This window comes from Ochlerotatus camptorhynchus, unplaced genomic scaffold, assembly GCF_037179485.1.
Source record: "Ochlerotatus camptorhynchus isolate MF236.1 unplaced genomic scaffold, CSIRO-AGI_Acam_v1.1 ptg000357l, whole genome shotgun sequence".
NCBI lineage: Eukaryota > Metazoa > Arthropoda > Insecta > Diptera > Culicidae > Ochlerotatus > Ochlerotatus camptorhynchus.
The window spans coordinates 1,878,374-1,896,256 of NW_027040845.1; the positions used below are offsets into that span (position 1 = coordinate 1,878,374).

General features: G+C 40.6%; 1 protein-coding gene across 7 annotated transcripts in view; it reads left to right on the forward strand.

Annotated features, from left to right (window-relative positions):
* Positions 1-14,500, forward strand: part of kcc (solute carrier family 12 member kcc) — an 836,076-nt gene extending 821,576 nt beyond the window's left edge. For all 7 annotated transcript variants that reach the window (XM_065231465.1, XM_065231467.1, XM_065231461.1 and 4 more), the window contains one exon: positions 12,884-14,500. In XM_065231465.1, coding sequence (XP_065087537.1) covers positions 12,884-12,975 — 92 coding nt within the window. In that variant the 3' untranslated portion in view covers positions 12,976-14,500. The remainder of the gene's footprint in view (positions 1-12,883) is intronic.
* Positions 14,501-17,883: the final 3,383 nt, after the last annotated feature.

Sequence of the window (17,883 nt, forward strand, 5' to 3'; positions counted from 1 at the left end):
AAATTCAGTCTAGTCATCGTAGAATACCTAGTTGAACCTATAGAAGTTCAAGGTCAGATCTCTGGAATTGATTTGAAGAATCAAAAATATTTTGCCAACTTTATTATGTATATGTCGCACAGCTAACATGGTGTTATGATGCTTTATGGAAACTAAGGGTTCAAAAATTCAGTTAGGAAATCTAACTAGATGACTATTTGGGTTGAAAAATTCAGTCGGTACATCATCGAACCTGTAGAATTTATAAATCTCAACAGTAGAAGATTTGAAGAAATATTTTGTGAACACAACTATGATTTACACGCACAGAGTTGCGGCGAGCATCATAAAATTTTACGGGTTCAAAAATTTTTATCGGGACATCCATACATTGTTGAGCCTGGGTGATTTGAACTACTTTTGAAACCATATTTCTCCTGCTCAGGTCTCTTGCGTTAGATCATGTATCCCGAACAGCTCCAGCGATGCTTCCGTCCTGGGTGGCTACTTACTTTTTGCCTTAAACCTCCTATGATTGGCTATATAAAATCACAAGAAATAGTTAAGTAGTCCCATACTTTTTTCGGCAAAGTTGTACTTTCAGATGTTAGCTTTACAGTAAAAATATAAAAGGACAAGGTTGTAGCCAACGTCGATCGCTTAGATATCCAAAACCTTATGAGGATTATATGATTGAGAACATAAACCGTGGCCCACTTAGTAATGGAACAAACTCTTTGGATTATTACAGCGCTCCTAGAGAACGTTTTTGGAACCTTTTGACGTGTATTTGTTGACAACAATAAAAACAAAAACAGTGTACTTTTTCAGTTCATAAAATGCTCTTGTTTTGGAGACAGTCACCATGGAAGAGAATCGTAGAAAAAAATCGTACACAGTCACCTGGAAAATCCAGCGTTCATTAAGCTTGAGTTTATAATTCAGTATAAGTTTCCTAGACCACGATAAAACCTAGGGTCTTCAAATTGTCGTGGAGTTCAGATTATTTGATCTACTGGATCAAACAGGGTGATGTCTTCACAATGATATATGTTCAATCAGATTCATACGGCCTATGCGCATCATTAACGATTCATTGTCCTGTTGGTATAAAGGGTGATACGGTCAAAATTTGGTCAAGGGAAAACGCGTGTAAATCGATGAAATCGTTTATTTAAAAAATCAAATTAAATTTCTTTTTCAAGTTCAATTAGTATAAAATTCAGGAAAAATATTCAGTTAGGCTTCCGCTTTTCCAAATCCGAATTGCCGGGCCTTACGCTTGACCCCTGCCATCAGATTTTGTACAGCCACCTTGTCCACCTTCTTCGCCGCAGAAAGCCAGTTTGCCTTGAACTGCTGCTCGCCCTTAGCAGTTTTTTTGGTCTTCTTTAGGTTCCGCTTGACAATAGCCCAGTATTTCTCAATTGGGCGGAGCTCTGGCGTGTTGGGAGGGTTCTTGTCCTTGGGAACCACCTGCACGTTGTTGGCGGCGTACCACTCCATGGCCTTTTTACCGTAATGGCAAGATGCCAAATCCGGCCAAAACAGTACGGAACAACCGTGTTTCTTCAGGAAAGGCAGCAGACGTTTATTCAAACACTCTTTTACGTAAATTTCTTGGTTGACAGTCCCGGAAGCTATGAAAATGCTGCTTTCCAAGCCACAGGTACAGATGGCTTGCCAAACCAGATATTTCTTTGCAAACTTTGACAGTTTCATGTGCTTGAAAACATCTGCTACCTTTCCCCTTCCTTTTGCCGTATAAAACTCCTGTCCCGGAAGCTGCTTGTAGTCGGCTTTGACGTAGGTTTCGTCGTCCATTACCACGCAGTCAAACTTCGTCAGCATCGTCATGTACAGCCTCCGGGATCGCGCTTTGGCCGTCGTATTTTGTTTATCATCGCGATTTGGAGTCACTACCTTCTTGTAAGTCGATAGTCCGGCTCGTTTTTTGGCTCGATGCACGGTTGTAGACGATACACCCAGCTTATTTGAGGCATCTCGGAGAGAGAGGTTAGGGTTTCGCTTGAAACTACCGGCAACGTCTCAGCGGCTTCCGGTTTTCGATTTCCCCCCGATCCAGACTTCCTGGCTGTCGACAAACGTTCCCCAAACACTTTAATTACATTTGTAACGGTTGATTTGGCAACTTTTAGTGATTTTGCCAACTTTGCGTGCGAGTAGCTCGGATTTTCGCGATGCGCGAGCAAAATTTTGATACGCTGCTCCTCTTGCTTGGACGGCATTTTGACAACTGAAGAGTGAATTCCAAAATCAAAATAGGAGCAACATTCTACACACACACACCTTCAAAATGAGGGGTGTTCAGGTTTTTTAAATGCAAAATTGAAAGAAATACGTCAAGTTGATATTGACCAAGTTTTGACCGTATAACCCTTTATAAGTTGATCTAGGTTCTTCAAATCGTACGAGAGTTCTGATTAAACGATCTACTAGATAAATCACGAAAGGTACAATGTATTTAGCAACGAAACGAGTCCAAACAGGTTCATGGAGTTAAGGCACATCATTTACAATCCATTTTATGCATGTTAGATGTACCAGAGTTTCCAAATTGTGCTGGGGTTCAGATAAGATTATCTACTAGATCAACCACGATTGGTACAATGTCTTAAGTAACGAAATATGTCCAAACAGGTTCATAGAGTTTATGCGCAAAATTCACAATCCTCTTTAGGTATATTAGATGATTTAGGTTCTCCCAATCGTTCTGGATTTCAGACCAAATGACAGACAAATGGGTTATACTCAATCATGGAGAGTATAAAATGTTGACTGATAAAACAGCTAAGCACGGCCAAATTTGAGTTCAACCCTTTCTAGGCCATCCTAACGATAATCATAAGGGTTTTCCCGAACGTAAATTTTGATATTTTTTTTGCTACGAACGTACGGTTATTTGAACGACATGGAAGTAATATGTTCAATACTCGACCCCTTTGTTCTCGGCCTAATGGTTTAGTCTGTAAGCTGAATATTTGGTCTTTTTTTATACAGGGGGGAATCTGCTCACAGACACTTGAGAAAGAACTCAGGGTGTGGGGAATGGAGAATTGTACTCCCGACCCACTAAACCTTACCCTGTGCGCTTGGCCCTTGACCTCCCCGGATTCGCCCGAAGGCATTACTTCGTGGGAGGGGCGCTATAGCGCTATGCCGCTCCTCTATCAATACTCTATCGATCTAGTCGGGCAGTAGGCAACTGTCGTTGTAGTTCCGAAACTATGTGGGTGACCGCAGTCACCACCGCGCTCCAGTTCTCGGTGGTACCACACATCCTAGGGACGATGTTATCCGGACTGGTATCCGCTCCGCATATCGCTAGCATAACGCGTGGACAGGCGAACACAACGTGTTTGGCCGACTCTTCGCCGCCAGCGCACGCGGGGCAGGTGGGAGTAATTGCATGTCCACATAGGTAACTCCTAAAGCAGCCATGGTCTGACAGGAACTGTGTCAGGTGGAAGTTTACTTCCCCGTGGCGCCTGTTGACCCAGCTGGATACGGAAGGTATCAAGCGGGAGGTCCACCTCCCCTTTGTGGAGTTTTCCCACTCCGACTGCCATCTCGCAATCGACAACGCTCGCACGTTGTTGCGCACCCCTCGAACGGTCCTCGTGTCATAGCACACCACGTCCTCCATAATGATGAGGCCGATTGGCATCATCCCTGCTATGACACAGGCAGCCTCCCTCGAGATGGTGCGGTATGCACTGGCCACCCTCAAGCACATTAGCCTGTGTGTACTCTCTAATTTCCGCCTGTGACAGTCAATATCCAGTACCGCAGCCCACGCAGGGCCGCCGTATCTGAGGATAGATACTACGACCCCAGCGAGGAGCCTGCGCTTACTGGCACTCACTGCCGAGCTGTTTGACATCATGCGGGATAATGCCCCCGAAGCTGAGCTTATCATCGAGCATAACCCCCAAGAGTTTCAGAGAGCGCATAGACCTAATTGTGCTCTCGCCGACTGTCAACGTCTTGTTGACTACGACCACTTCCGTCTTGTGATGGGCAAGCTTCAGTTTCCTGGATCTCATCCATCCCTCCACAAGCTTGACGGAGTGAGCCGCTGTCAGCGCTACCTCCTCGAGGGATTCCCCGTAGACTACCAGCGTGACATCGTCGGCAAAACCTACAATTTTCACGCATACTGGGAATCTTATCCTAAACACTCCGTCGTACTTGACGTTCCATAACACCGGGCCCAGGATGAAGCCTTGTGGCACTCCTGCGGTGACTCTAACGCATTTTTCGCCATCTTATGTGTCGTACTTCAACACACGATTCTGGAAGTAGCTTTCCAGAATCTTGTACAGCCCTCCGGGAATTCGGAGTTGGTGTAGCGAACGGGCTATTGCCCCCCAGCACGCGCTGTTGAACGCGTTCTTCACGTCTAGAGTTACCACCGCGCAGTAACGAATACCCCTTCGTTTCCGGTGGACCACCTCTGCCGTCTGGATGACGTCCGTAGATCTGCCTTTACGGAACCCGTACTGACTTCGGTGTAAGCCGACAACCTGTTGAGAATGACCCTCTTAAGCAGTTTACCAGTGGTGTCCAGCAAACAAATGGACCTGTATGCTGACGGGTCCCCAGGGGGTTTTCCTGACTTCGGGAGCAGCACCGGGTTCTGACGCTTCCACGCATATGGGAAGATGCATACGTCCAGACAGGTCTAAAAAACAGGTCTGGCGATCTCTTTGTTGAGGGCCACCTTAGCCGCTCGAAGAGCGACGCGGCGTTCCTCTCGAGATTCGGCCGTACGAGCTCGTTGCATCCTCCTTCTCGCATGGAGGCAAGACGCCCTGAGGATAGCAATCGACTCGCTCCACCAGTACACCGGTCCATGGCCATGCCTGAGATAGGCTCTCCTAGACATGGTTGTATCGCATGCCCTTGTCAGCAATGCTATCAGTTCTTCCCCCGTCAGATCAAGGGTTATTCGACCTTCAACGACGTCCGCCAGCCTCGAGCGCAGGAAGGATTCCCTCCTGCCACTCACCTCTCACCTAGCCCCACACTGTAGCGAATCACCTGATGGTCACTATGGGTGTAACCCTCATCAACCCTCCAGTGTAGGTTGTCCTCCAAACACGGGCTGCAGTACGTCACATCAATGACGGATTCTGCACCATTCCTTCTGTAGGTACTGGCTAGTACAACGTCCAGTTTGGCCATTGCCTCCAGTAGGATGTATCCTCTCTGGTTGGTTTGGTGGCTACCCCACTCCACCGCCCATGCTTTAAAGTCACCCGCAATGACCAACGGTCTTAGGCCGACAAGTTTATCGTAATTACTAAGAAATTTTTGATTGTAAATATGTTTCAGACTGTCTCTTTCATGGTTGGTGTACTAAATCAAATGATCAGAATTCAAGGATAATTTGGAAAACGTAGAACATGTGAAACATTATCGACAGTGGAACCTAATTATGCGCATAAACTCTATAAAATTGCGCACTTAAATGAACCATGCCCATTTTGTTATGGCAAGTTTGCTATAAGAAATGCTCCTCGTGTTTATTAGCGAAATTCATATCAAAGATTGATTAATTGAGTAGGAAATCAGTTTGGCACGGCATTTGTGACCAGCATACACCTTCCGGTCGTACGAAACAGGTCAAAAACATTTCAAATCCACAGATAAAAATTTTTGTTTTAAATTTCTGTATGGCAAAATAGTGAACTTTTCGTGAACATTAACGGCAAAGAACTCACCAACACTGGGAGACTGTGAGTTCCTGCCCACCTGTCATTTCCCATCTTGATCTTGGCAGGCAACTCACATAAGCAAGCAAAGCAACAACTGCTTCAAAACGAGCATGATGAGTGTCGAGATTGTCGGAAATCGAGACGGTTTTATGACAGGTGTGCAGGAACTCACAGTCTCCCAGTGTTGGTGAGTTCTTTGCCGTTAATGTTCACGAAAAGTTCACTATTTTGCTATACAGAAATTCAAAACAAAAAATTTATCTGCGGATTTGAACAGTTTTTGACCTGTTTCATACTACCGGAAGGTGTATGCTGGTCACAAATGCCGTGCCAAACTGATTTCCTACTCAATTATTCAATCTTTGATGTGAAATTCGCTAATAAACACGAGGCGCATTTCTTATAGCAAACATGCCATAACAAAATGGGCATGGTTCATTTAAGTAAACAAACTAACACTTCTTCCGACTGTTACACCTATGTATTAGCCGTCTCGGTCGGAAATGACCAGATCGGTGATGGATCACAACCGAAGACGACATTCACCAGGTGCTTTTTACTTCTATCGTCAATTTGATGGATGGTCATGAAAAGAGCTTCGTCGAGCACATTGATAGGAATGTACAAAGCGTTACTACGATCAGCTGTTTGACGATCGTGATTGTGATAGGTCGCAACTCTGGTCCCAATAGATTTTCCCGTTGATGGTACCCGTCGTGATGTACGGCTGGCTTATCTCGCCGCACCCAAACCAAGAACTTTTTGGCGAATATGTCCACCTTCTTCTTCCTTACCTCCTCAGGAACGGGCAACCGTGAAGTGGCAACGTAAAACTACTACCCCGACAACAGCTTTGTGTAAGTCTCGTCGTCCATCACGACGCACCTCGGTTTCGTCAGCCACTCCCGGTACAACTTCCTGGTGCCGGTTTTGGCCACCATTTTTTGTTTGTCGTTCCGGTTCGGTGCCTTTCGGACTTTATAGACGTGGATGCCGGCAAGCTTCATCGTTTTTTGGACAATCCAGATGGAAACAATCGATTCGGCAAACGTTTGAACACTCCTCCGCTGGTTATCCTTGAATGACTTCACCACCCGGGAGATCGTCGAATGATGGATTCCCAGGTGTTTCCCGATCCATCTGTGGAACGCAGTCGGATTTTTCACGACGGCGCACAAGATTTTTTGGTGGATCTGCTCTTGCTTCGATGCCATCTCGGTAACCACTTGACAGATTGTGATGAAATTCTGCCAGCGTAAACATTACACTCTTAGCTGGTTTCATTCAAAGTTTCATCCATTTTTACCCACACGCTAAAAAGTTACAAACTAATCAATGTGTCTCACCTTTTTCGAGTAAAGTTTTTATACATGGAAATGGTTCGTAAACTATGCTTAAATCTACTTGGATATGTTTCGCTGCAAGAGGCATTGCCTCAGTTGTGGTTGACGTATTTAATGCGCATTGACTCAATGAATCTTTTGGACATACATGGAAATTGATCGAAAATGATGCGTATAGACTCTATGAATCTGTTTCTACATGTTTCGATGCTATTGACATTTTCTCAGTCGTAGTTGAACTAGTAGATCATTTGATGTGAACTCCACGACAATTTGGAGAACGGAGAACATTGGATATACATATAGAGGGATCATAAATGATGGCGTATTGACTCAATGAATCTACTTGGCCGTGTTTCATTGTTCCATTTTAGTTGACCTAATAGATCAAATGATCTAATTTCCAGAACGATTTGAAGAGCTTAGAACATCTTATCAACAACAGAATATGATATTAATTGATACGCATAGGCTCCTTGAATATGTTTGGATATGTTCTGTTGCTAAGAATATTGTGCAAACCCTGCTTGATCGAGTAGATCATATGATCTGAACATTTGAAAGATTTAAAAGACTTAGAATATGTAATGGCTTTGAGAATGAATCTAGAATGATAAATCTAGATTTTAATAACGTTACATACTACCATAGTTCCATATGGAAAACCAGTGCCTACATGATTTTAGTGTTGTAACCAAGAATAAGCACTCCAGGATAGTTTGGATGGCTTAGGACATCCCTAAACAATGTCTTTGTCGATATTGTGCTTTTTTGTATGATATCCGATAAAAACCGCCAAATAAACTTAAATCCATACTTAAAATATGTTAAGACAAAAATCGTTGCAAAAGGGTTCAAATTTTAACATTACCTATTCTGCAGTTAACATTCTCTGTTGGGTATTTCCAGATTGACAACATTGACCAGGCTATGCCACCCAGTTGCGTCTCTGTTTCAGCTGGTAGTCATTTGTATCCATATCCAAAAAAAAATCTGCCGTACTGCTTGGGTGATGTATGCTGATTTTTTTTTACACGATAATCCAATGCTCCTCATGTTCTTCAATGAAATTGGCGAGACATTCTATGTGTGATCGATGTTATTGAATATTTCCACATTATAGGATCCCTGCAACTGGTCCGCTGATGACATTGACGGTACTCCTTTAAAGCAAGAGAAGATAAACATAACTTAATAAGTACGTGTAAGGTGTACCAACAATTATCAATAATTAGTCAAGTTGCCATGCTTCCGCGTTAATTTACGTTCAGATGTCACTGCTGTTCTTAATGGCGACATCTATCCGAAATTACGCATACACTTTTTTTTTTGTTGGGGGGAGTTGAACCACTGCGTCCATTATTTGAACTTTTGTGGTACTCCTGTTTACTGTTCGTATCATGCAAGCTGACCACCATTTAATGAGTGGACAGCTAATTGCCTGGACACGTCCTTTCCCAGTCAGGTATGATATGGTTTATGAAACCAACTACCTTTCCAGGATTGGCAGACCAAATTCCACTAGGTTGTAAGATAACACTATGCAGAAATTTAGTTATACGCCTGTGTAATGCACCGCAACTGCAGAGCAGATGTTCCGAGGTTTCACGTTCTATGCTACAGAAACGGCAGATATCGCTCTGAACCCGACCAATGTTCTTCAAATGATATCTACTCGAACAGTGCCCAGTTACTATGCCAGTGTATATACTAAGAGCCCGTTTATTGAGCTCCAAGAGCTTTTTGATATGTGTTACATTTGGAGTTATAAATCTTTTCGACTGATTGCACTTCGTGACGGCCTTAAGATTACCAAGTTCAATCGTATGGTCTTTCGCAAGCGTTTTCTGTAATCTCGCGACTATAGGAGGACTGTTTATATTTTCACACCTTTGAATCCAAGACCGCCTCTTAGATTTTCGTATTTCAATATTATATTCAGATAGGGTTTTCTTATATTGAGCCCAATCAGAAGTGATTTTCGCCTTATTGAACATCTTACGTGAAACTTTCCGAAGGCGTTCCAATTTCAAATTCCACCACGGCACATCTCTGTTAGAAGACGACCGTTTGATAGGACAGCTACTGTTGTAGGAATTTACAATTCTTTTTTTTTTTACCTTTTCAGAAAATGATAGAATCAATCTTTACGTCGTTTGTAAATATATCTGAATCTAAGCACTGTGCATATTGATCCATGTTTGTTTTCCTAGGATCTCTAAATGCAGAAGGTGGTAAATCACCTCCACCCCATTCAAACATAATGTGTTTATGATCAGAAAGTGAGATTTCATCTGACACACGCCAATTTCGAATCTTCTCAGAAATTGCAGTGTTGCAAAACTTCCTGTCTAATGGCATTTGAAAAAGTAGGTTCATTTCCTTTATTGCATATGTCTATATTATAAGATAAGATAAATTCCAAAAGGCACTCACCTCGACTGTTGATGTCCGTACTACCCCACACGGTATGATGCGCATTTGCATCACAGCCAATGATGTATTCTCTGCAATATTGGACTAATAAGGCGATCTCAGCAGGAGGTACCTCAGGAGCATCACCAGGAAAATAAGCCGAAGCAACTACAATCTCGGGTTTTCCCTTGGTGGTTGGTACCTCAACCATGATTGCGAACGATGTCCCGTTTGATGAATTCTGTAATAGGGTAGCATTTCAATGTTTTATTAACCAGAATAACAGTTCTAGGTGAAGTCTGCTTTTCGTCATAGTATAACTTACATGCGTTTATTTCAATTCCTTGTATTTTTTCTCTGTTGGACCATGGCTTTTGAATAAGCGTCATGTCCAGCACCTCCTTTTTGAACCTCCGACTCAATACAGCAAAAGCACCTTTTGCATGGGGGAGGTTCACTTGCAGGAACTTAATGGGTTTCATTTTGTTTCTTAGATCACTCATCTTTGCCTTTGGGGCGAGCGATAGACCCATCGTTTGATACTCGAGTTTTGATTTTCATTAGCTGCGTTTCGCTAAATCGGAAGTTCAGTACGAAGTCATGTTCCGACAGTCTCTTTAGCGAATCTGCATCAACATTTAACGTCCACTCGTCATGTTTGTTTGCGTTGGAGCGATTCAATATTTTCCAGCCATTCGTGCTTAAACCATCATTTTGACTCTCAATGAGTCTCTTAAGCCTCTCATCGCTGAAGTCTGCACTTAGTGGGAAGAATGCGTGGAATATTTTCGGACGAGGGACCTCTTCCTCGTCCAGGGCAATAAGCTCGGCATTTTCCCAAGGGGTGAGTACCTTTGTGACATTTTTTAGCCACGTCGCTGTTGTTTGATCCTTGCAAACCAGGGACAAATAACCTTGCTTGTGGCTGCATTTTGTGTATTTTGGTTTTATATTCTCATGCCTTTGCTCCTCGATTTTCAAGAGCAGAGCATCCTGTACAGCATCGTGTTGTGCTGTGTTCCATTTGTTGTTCCGGGTATCCTTTTACGATCATTCCAATCTTAACTAGACTTGCAACATCTTTGAAGGAGCGACCACCTGAGTTAGAATCAGCTGATGAACTTTTGGGATATCCTGAAGTTCCTCCATTTCCATCAGCTTTTCCTTCACTCTGGTCAGTCTCCTTCATTGATTTTGCCTGATTGCCAGTATTGGATAATCCAGCGCGCACTTTTGGACAAAGATTCGACGTTGTCCTCTTAACGTCCGGCTTTTCTCCACTGCTACCTTGCTCGCCATCTCTCGATCGCTTGGCAGTGTTTGGAGTCCCAGAAACAGCGTTAACAAAAACTTTTTTCCGAGCTTCCTCCATCCCTGATTCAATGCATTTCTTAATTTTGTTTCTTTTTGTTTTCGAAAGATTTTTGCGCCACTTGATTTTCGACGCACTTTCAGTGGAAAGGTTACTTACGGCTAAGGCTAAAGGCTACTTACTTACTTCTGTAGTGGGAGTGACTAACGATAACCGATGTTTATTCCATCATCATCTTCGTCACTCGCGCTTAACATGCAAATCCAAAATAAATTAAAAAAAAACCCCTGTTTTCATTTATTTATTTATTACTATTATTCCGCTTAGCACTTAACAGTAAAACTCGCAGCACTGATTCGATGCAAGCTCCAACTGGAATACCATCTTTGCAAGTTTGCATGCAATATTCCATATAAGCATTTGACAGTTTTGCACTACAAAATAATATTCTTGCAGTTACACCATAGAGGTAACTCTAAGACCACTGGGTCCCGAAGAAAATCATTATTATTTTTGGTTCACTCAGTACCAGAACAACGGTCCCAAGCAGTCCCAAGCTATTTCACTCACCCCTGCATGTTCTGCATGAATCCACACATCCCTGATGTTATCTGTCAAACTTTCATAGCGAATCAAAACAAACATAGTGTAGTAATAGAATTTCAACTAGAATAGGGTACGTTAATCGTTTGCTTGGGACCAATAGGCTACTAAAGTGGTGAACCAATTTAAAATCGTTAGTTTCGTATTGATTGTTGATTATACTTTTCGCAATTCACCGTGAAAAAACGATTTATAAAGCGAGCCAAGGAAGACACTTGCGTAATTTGGGAACAGTGTTGCTAGACGATGACGCATACACTTATTTCCGTTAATTGTTAACAGAGGGCAGTGCGGTCGAAATATGTATGATACCTCTATATATGCAGTTAGATTAATATCCGATTTCCCCCCTATTTTATATATTCTGCTCAAGTATTGTTGCCCCAACCCCCCTGTTTTGCAGTGCCAGGTACTCTATTTTGTAATCTGTGAGAGGGAAATCACAACTAGAGTGTCATCAAAATACATGACATGTTGAGAGATTGAGCTCGTGAGAGCGAATTTTCTCTCTCAAATCTGATTTTTTTTTCTATGGGAACTGGAAGTAGTGTGGGTGAAACCACAGAGGTAACTCTAAGACCAGAAGGTCCCGAAGAAACGTGCTCAACTTTTTGGCTCAGCTCTAGTACTCTCTTCGGACCCAAGCTAATCGAAGCATACCTCGAAACATAGGAAAATCCGAGGAGGGCGACTCTATCTACGATGCAGAAAAGATTGTGTTTTGCTGTGGCTAGCTACACGCACGCTGAGTTGATAGAAGGAAGATGTATGTCGATTTTGAAGATTTCCTGCAAAAAGATGAAGCACGATGCAAGTAGATGCGGAAATGAAAGATGATTTTTCGAAGATTGATTCGCTAGTGTGAGATTTTTTGAGCATCTAGAATTGAGATTTAGATGTGTCGCCCCCCTCGGGAAAATCTACGAACCCCTCATTTTATCTGTCAAACTTTCATAGTGAATCAAAACAAACATAGTGTAGTACTAGAATTTAGACTCGAATAGGGTACGTTCATCGATTCGCTTGGGACCAGTAGGCCAGTCAAGTAGTGAGCCAATTTAAAATCGTTAGTTTCCACCGGTTGATAAAACTGTATGGGGAAAAACAATTTTTATTTAATTGTAGACTGTTTAACAATAATTTCCGGGAAATAAGTGAACGACAAAATCCATGAATGGTTTTTTTTTAGGCTGTCGTCCTCTTTCTTGACATGAACATGCATCGAAAGCGAATTATTCCCACTTCTCTCAATTCCTATGTGGAGATTTTTATCACTTCCTACCAACTTTCAAAGGAGTTTGAAGATCTTCTAAGGTAATAGCAAAAAATGTTCCTGAAAAATCTTTAAAAAATCATCAAATCAGTTCTCTAGGTAACTCTTATGGTGTTGAGTCCTAGGTTAAGTCTTTGAAATAATATTCGATTAGATATCCATTTTTAAGAAACCAAAACCTTTTAGTACCATTCCTTAACCTCAACCCAAAACACAGACATGGAATTCCTGGAGGTCCTTACCGAGGGTCTGGAACGAGTGCTGATGGTGCGAGGAGGCGGCCGGGAAGTCATCACCATCTACTCATAAGAAGAACGCTGCAACGTACCGCCATCCCTCCTTTCTCCTCTCGCTGCTGCCGGGACCCGGCCGGTGGAGGATAAAAATTCACCCGTGGCCCCTAGGTCCACGGGCCTTAAATACGCTTCAAACATCGTCGCCGCCGTCGTCGTCGTCGTCGTCGTCATACACATACACCTACACGTTTACACTTGCATACAATACACACAATGCGAATACACGAACAAAAACATACAGTCACTTAAACTCTTGAACACTCTCACTCACACGAGAACGCGTAGCTACACATACAATAACATTTTTTCTATACACACGAAAACAAACCAAGAACAAAAAAGCAAAAGTTAAGAAACCAAAAGAAAAACCAAAACAGTTAGAAATTATAGTCAAACTGTGAATTCTATTAGTTTAAGGGTATATTGTCGGAAAAAAGAAGAAACAAAGGTAAACATTAAAAATGAAAGTGGTAAAAGAAACTTTCACAGATGTACGTACGTATCGCGATAGAATGTAGAAAAATCAAATCCATAGGATACAGATTGAACCAGAAGAAAGCAGTTAGAAAGTGACAACCTTCATTCAGAACGTTAGTGCGAATCAAATTGCCCTGCAAATCTAATTGTATGGGGGGAGGAAAATGTAAAAAACTTTATTCTTACAAAGCGAATGAGTATAGTGAGCGAGAGGAAAAGAAGACATAATGTGTTCTGCTTTTTTATTTAACTAATTTAGTCCAATTGTGAGAAGAAAGAGTAGTACCTTTTTAAATGTGCAACATCTCCCCCACGATCACACACACACACACACAAACCAAAACTCTGAAAGAGTTGCTTTTTTATATTGACAAACATAATTAGACTCCGTGCAACAAATCTAAATTCTTACGGAAAGAAAAGTTGACTCAACAAGAGCAGAATATCAACAACAACAACAACAACAACAGCTTCAACTACTACAAAAACATACCATCACAAAAAAAAATAATAGAAGAAGAAACCGAAACAGCTAAAGGCAGTAACACGGCGCAATGATAAAATAGAAAATCGACAAACGAATCGACATTTTCATAATTTTAACTTTTGCCCACCTCGTATCAACAACAGCCTACCACCAGAATACGATTTCCTATTTAAAATACAAGGACATTAAAAAAAAAGTCGGTAGGCAAGAGCCTAAAACGACGCAAAACGCGATGATAAGTATTAATTTACACAAACCCATTTGTTAAGAACAAGTATAGTCGATGTTTGTGAATGTAAATTCATGTGTATGATCATTTGTTTTCACAACGCGCGTCGGACAACAGAACACACGCGGAGATCGGTAAAACCGTAAAGATTTCCGGAGTAGTTTTAGACGTGCGTTTTTTTTTTGTTTATCATTGTCGTGTGATTATTATTATATTTTTGTTATAGTTTTCAAATCGTTTCGTTTTTTTTTATTGCATGTGGATTAACTCAAAAGGCGAACAGTGTAAAAGATGAACAAATTCGATTGTGTAGAATCAAGTGTAGTTATGTTTTACGTTACAATTTGTTGTTTTCGTTTTTATTTGTTTAGAGTTTCAAAGAACATCCTTATTTATTTTCGGTTGCATTCTGTTTTGAGATTATGGGTTAATTTGTAGCTGCTTCCCCTACCACTGCGAATTAACGCGAATACTAAAACGGATGAAATGTTTACACAGTTTTTTATTAATTTTAGTTGGCCAGTGGCTTCCTAGAAGTGGATTGGAATTAAGAGGGTCTTTTTGGCTGCGAACGTTGATTAGGGAGGTTCCTGTTTGAACTTCAATCCAAAATCTGACTTTTGAATTTGAGGTTAAATATGGTTGCATACTTCGGAAAAGTTGAAGAAAATAAGATTTCAAGCAACTTTTCTGAAGTCATGTTTTGCTTAGTTCTTGATAGAGCAATGCTTCATTTCTCAATTAGGGTGTTCCTCAAATAATCAGTTTCTCATTCAATCATATTTATATCAATTTTTTTTTGAAAAAGTAATGTACGATAGACTTGTAGCACTAGTTTCATATTTTCTACAACTTTCCGAAGAATGTAATCAACCTGAAAAAAAAAAACAAAAAGTTAGATTCCAGATTCAAGTTTAAATGGCGACCACTTGTGCAACAAAAAAATATCATTTAGTTTCAAACGCTAGGAAGACACTCACCACCAAAAATTAATAAATAACTGTGTAAATGTTTTTTCCTCGTAAATCTCGACGAACATGTTGGAAGAACCAGTGTGTCAAATGCAAACAAACAACTCTATCTGATATTGTCAACTTGCTCTTCCAGACGATACTGTTGATCTACCTGGTCGAGTCTTAGCCCGTGAGAAATTGAGGCATAAAGTCATTGTTTATATTTAGTACATTGGCTCTTTTCAAATGTTCGACTACAAATTATCTTTGGGTTAATTTGCAGTTAAAGGGGAGGTAAATTATCTTAACTGTAATGGGTACCATGCGTCCCCACCATCAAGTACGAAAATGGTGAAGGTGCATGGCAAGTACTACTAATATCGCGTAGCTTTTCAAAAGGACCAATTTAACATATCGACCATTTCGAGAATATCGAAGCTGAAGTTCGACAGATTAGTATTGTAACTTATAGGCAATACATTTTTCAATACAATTTTTACCGTTATCAGTGAATAATAATGTTGAAAATTCAGTGCAAACGGGTAAAATCACAATTTTACTTTAAATTTCATGTTACAATATAGGGAAAAAAACAACATATGACGTTTTGACTAGTCAAGATGTACTTCGAACATGTAATATACGTCGATTTTTCTCGAGACAGACTCAATGAGTCTTATATTGGACATTTTGTTCTACATGACACTGATCCCTAGCACAGATTTCAGAATAGAGTACCTAACATTGGACAAATGACTGGTTCCCTTAGTTATAACCTTAGATTGGTTTTCCATGCCCCGCCTTTAGAAAATGAACACCAATCATGTTAGGTGGACCAAATGTCCGAAGTAACAATCGAATACCCATCATTCCAAACTGTACACTGAATAATTTTTGACCTATGATTATCTTAACTAAATGAATGTAAATGTAGATGGGTGTTTTTGTATCACATACAATGAATAGTTTCAATCGATTAACTCGATTTGTTTACATTTGTTACTTAGGACCTTTTGAAAAGCTACGCGAGCAATGGGAAACCATATGACAGAAACTACCCTTCGCAATCGAATTTGACAAATCATATTTCAAAAATGATAGTGTCAAAATCCTCGCAGATCAAGAAAAATAAAAACAAACACGGAATACTGAAATAAAATATTTCACCACCTGTAAATTTCGCCTCTCTCAAAATCAACACTTTTCACCCTACGGTCTACCAATGACGTTTATGCGAGGTCCGGGCCAACAGGCAGCTTGCTGGTGTTAGAAGCAAAAATATTGTGAACATTGCTGAGCACACGACGTCACTCTGCCATAATATTCCATACTGCGAACAGTGAGATTTACATCACTGCCAACAGCTGTTTCGTGTAAAAAGATAAACATTGCAATGAAATACGAACACCACTAAACATTTGCACATTTCACTAACACCAATGAGCCTGTTATAAAGGCATACCACATTGTAGCACGGAAAATAGCCCGATAGCTGTGGGTTCTCCTCACTGTTGAACTTGATCAAGCTTAATAACCTCTGATTGTCATTCAGCAAATCGCTGTATGAAGGGCCAAAAACGAATGGATGGATTGATAGGCAATTTACCTATTCATTTCTTGGGACAGTTAAGAATCTCCTTCCAACAACTTGATCAACCTGTTGGTCGGAAAACGAGCCATCCAACAGGAAGATGTTCCAATGAATGGGGAGAAGAGCCCACCCTTTATCCACGAAATGTTAGCAAGTTAGTTGACATCTTCACTTTCCCCGTTCAAATCGCTTCAATTCGGTGCCCTGATGGTTCCTCCTCATCCCGAATTTTTAATATATAGCAATATGTAATATAATAATCAGATAATCAGAAGCATAGCTTCTACAAAAATATGCGAGTTCACCCTACGGTCTTAAAATGAAACCAAAATTTGATCCAACTGGTTTCAAAACATCAAACCTTCAAAAAAACTCTTAATTCACTAGACGAGTTTTCCCGAATTCCACTTCCACGTTATGAATGCTGCTTTTTGAACCCAAAGATTACCTTTACTCAACTTAAAAAGAGTATTTGGATGTAATCTATGTCTAACAGAATGACAGAATATATATCAAACAAAGCTTCAAGAAGAGATTTAACAAAAACTCCCTGGAAGAAGATCCCGACAATTTCAGATCGGTCCAGCTTGAGGTTACTCACAAGGCACAATTCAGCCAAGCGGTCATTTTGAAAGTTGAGCCACGCCAAATGACGAATCCGAAAAGCTAGACCTGCTGCGATTTGCATGAAACTTTGCATAACTGTTTGCTATGGGCAATGATTCACATTTTTGATAAAATTCGGTCATTTTGAATCCTGCAAAATTTTCAAAATGGCATTTTTTTAAATTGCTCCAAAAATTATAGCACGGAAATGACACTTCTGATAGAAATGACGCATGAGACTAAGTTGTAAAGAAAAATAATGTTTTCCTGGGAAAAATATACAAAGAAATGTTTTTTAAGTAATTTCAAGTAAAATTCAAAAAAATGTTATAAACCTAAATATTTCAAAATGCCTTCGTCCGATTTTTTATTCTTTTTTAAACAGCGTTTGAAAAATTTTTTTTTTTTTTTAGGAATTTTTAAAATTATGGTCGCTTAAAAATTGACAAAAATCGTAGAACAAGAACTTTTGGTCAAATTTTTAGATTTTTTGTTAAAAACAACAGTAAGCTAAAAGCTCAAAAATGTGACCAAAAGCTAATGATTTTCGTTAGTTTTCAAGTCTTCGTGGTTTTAAA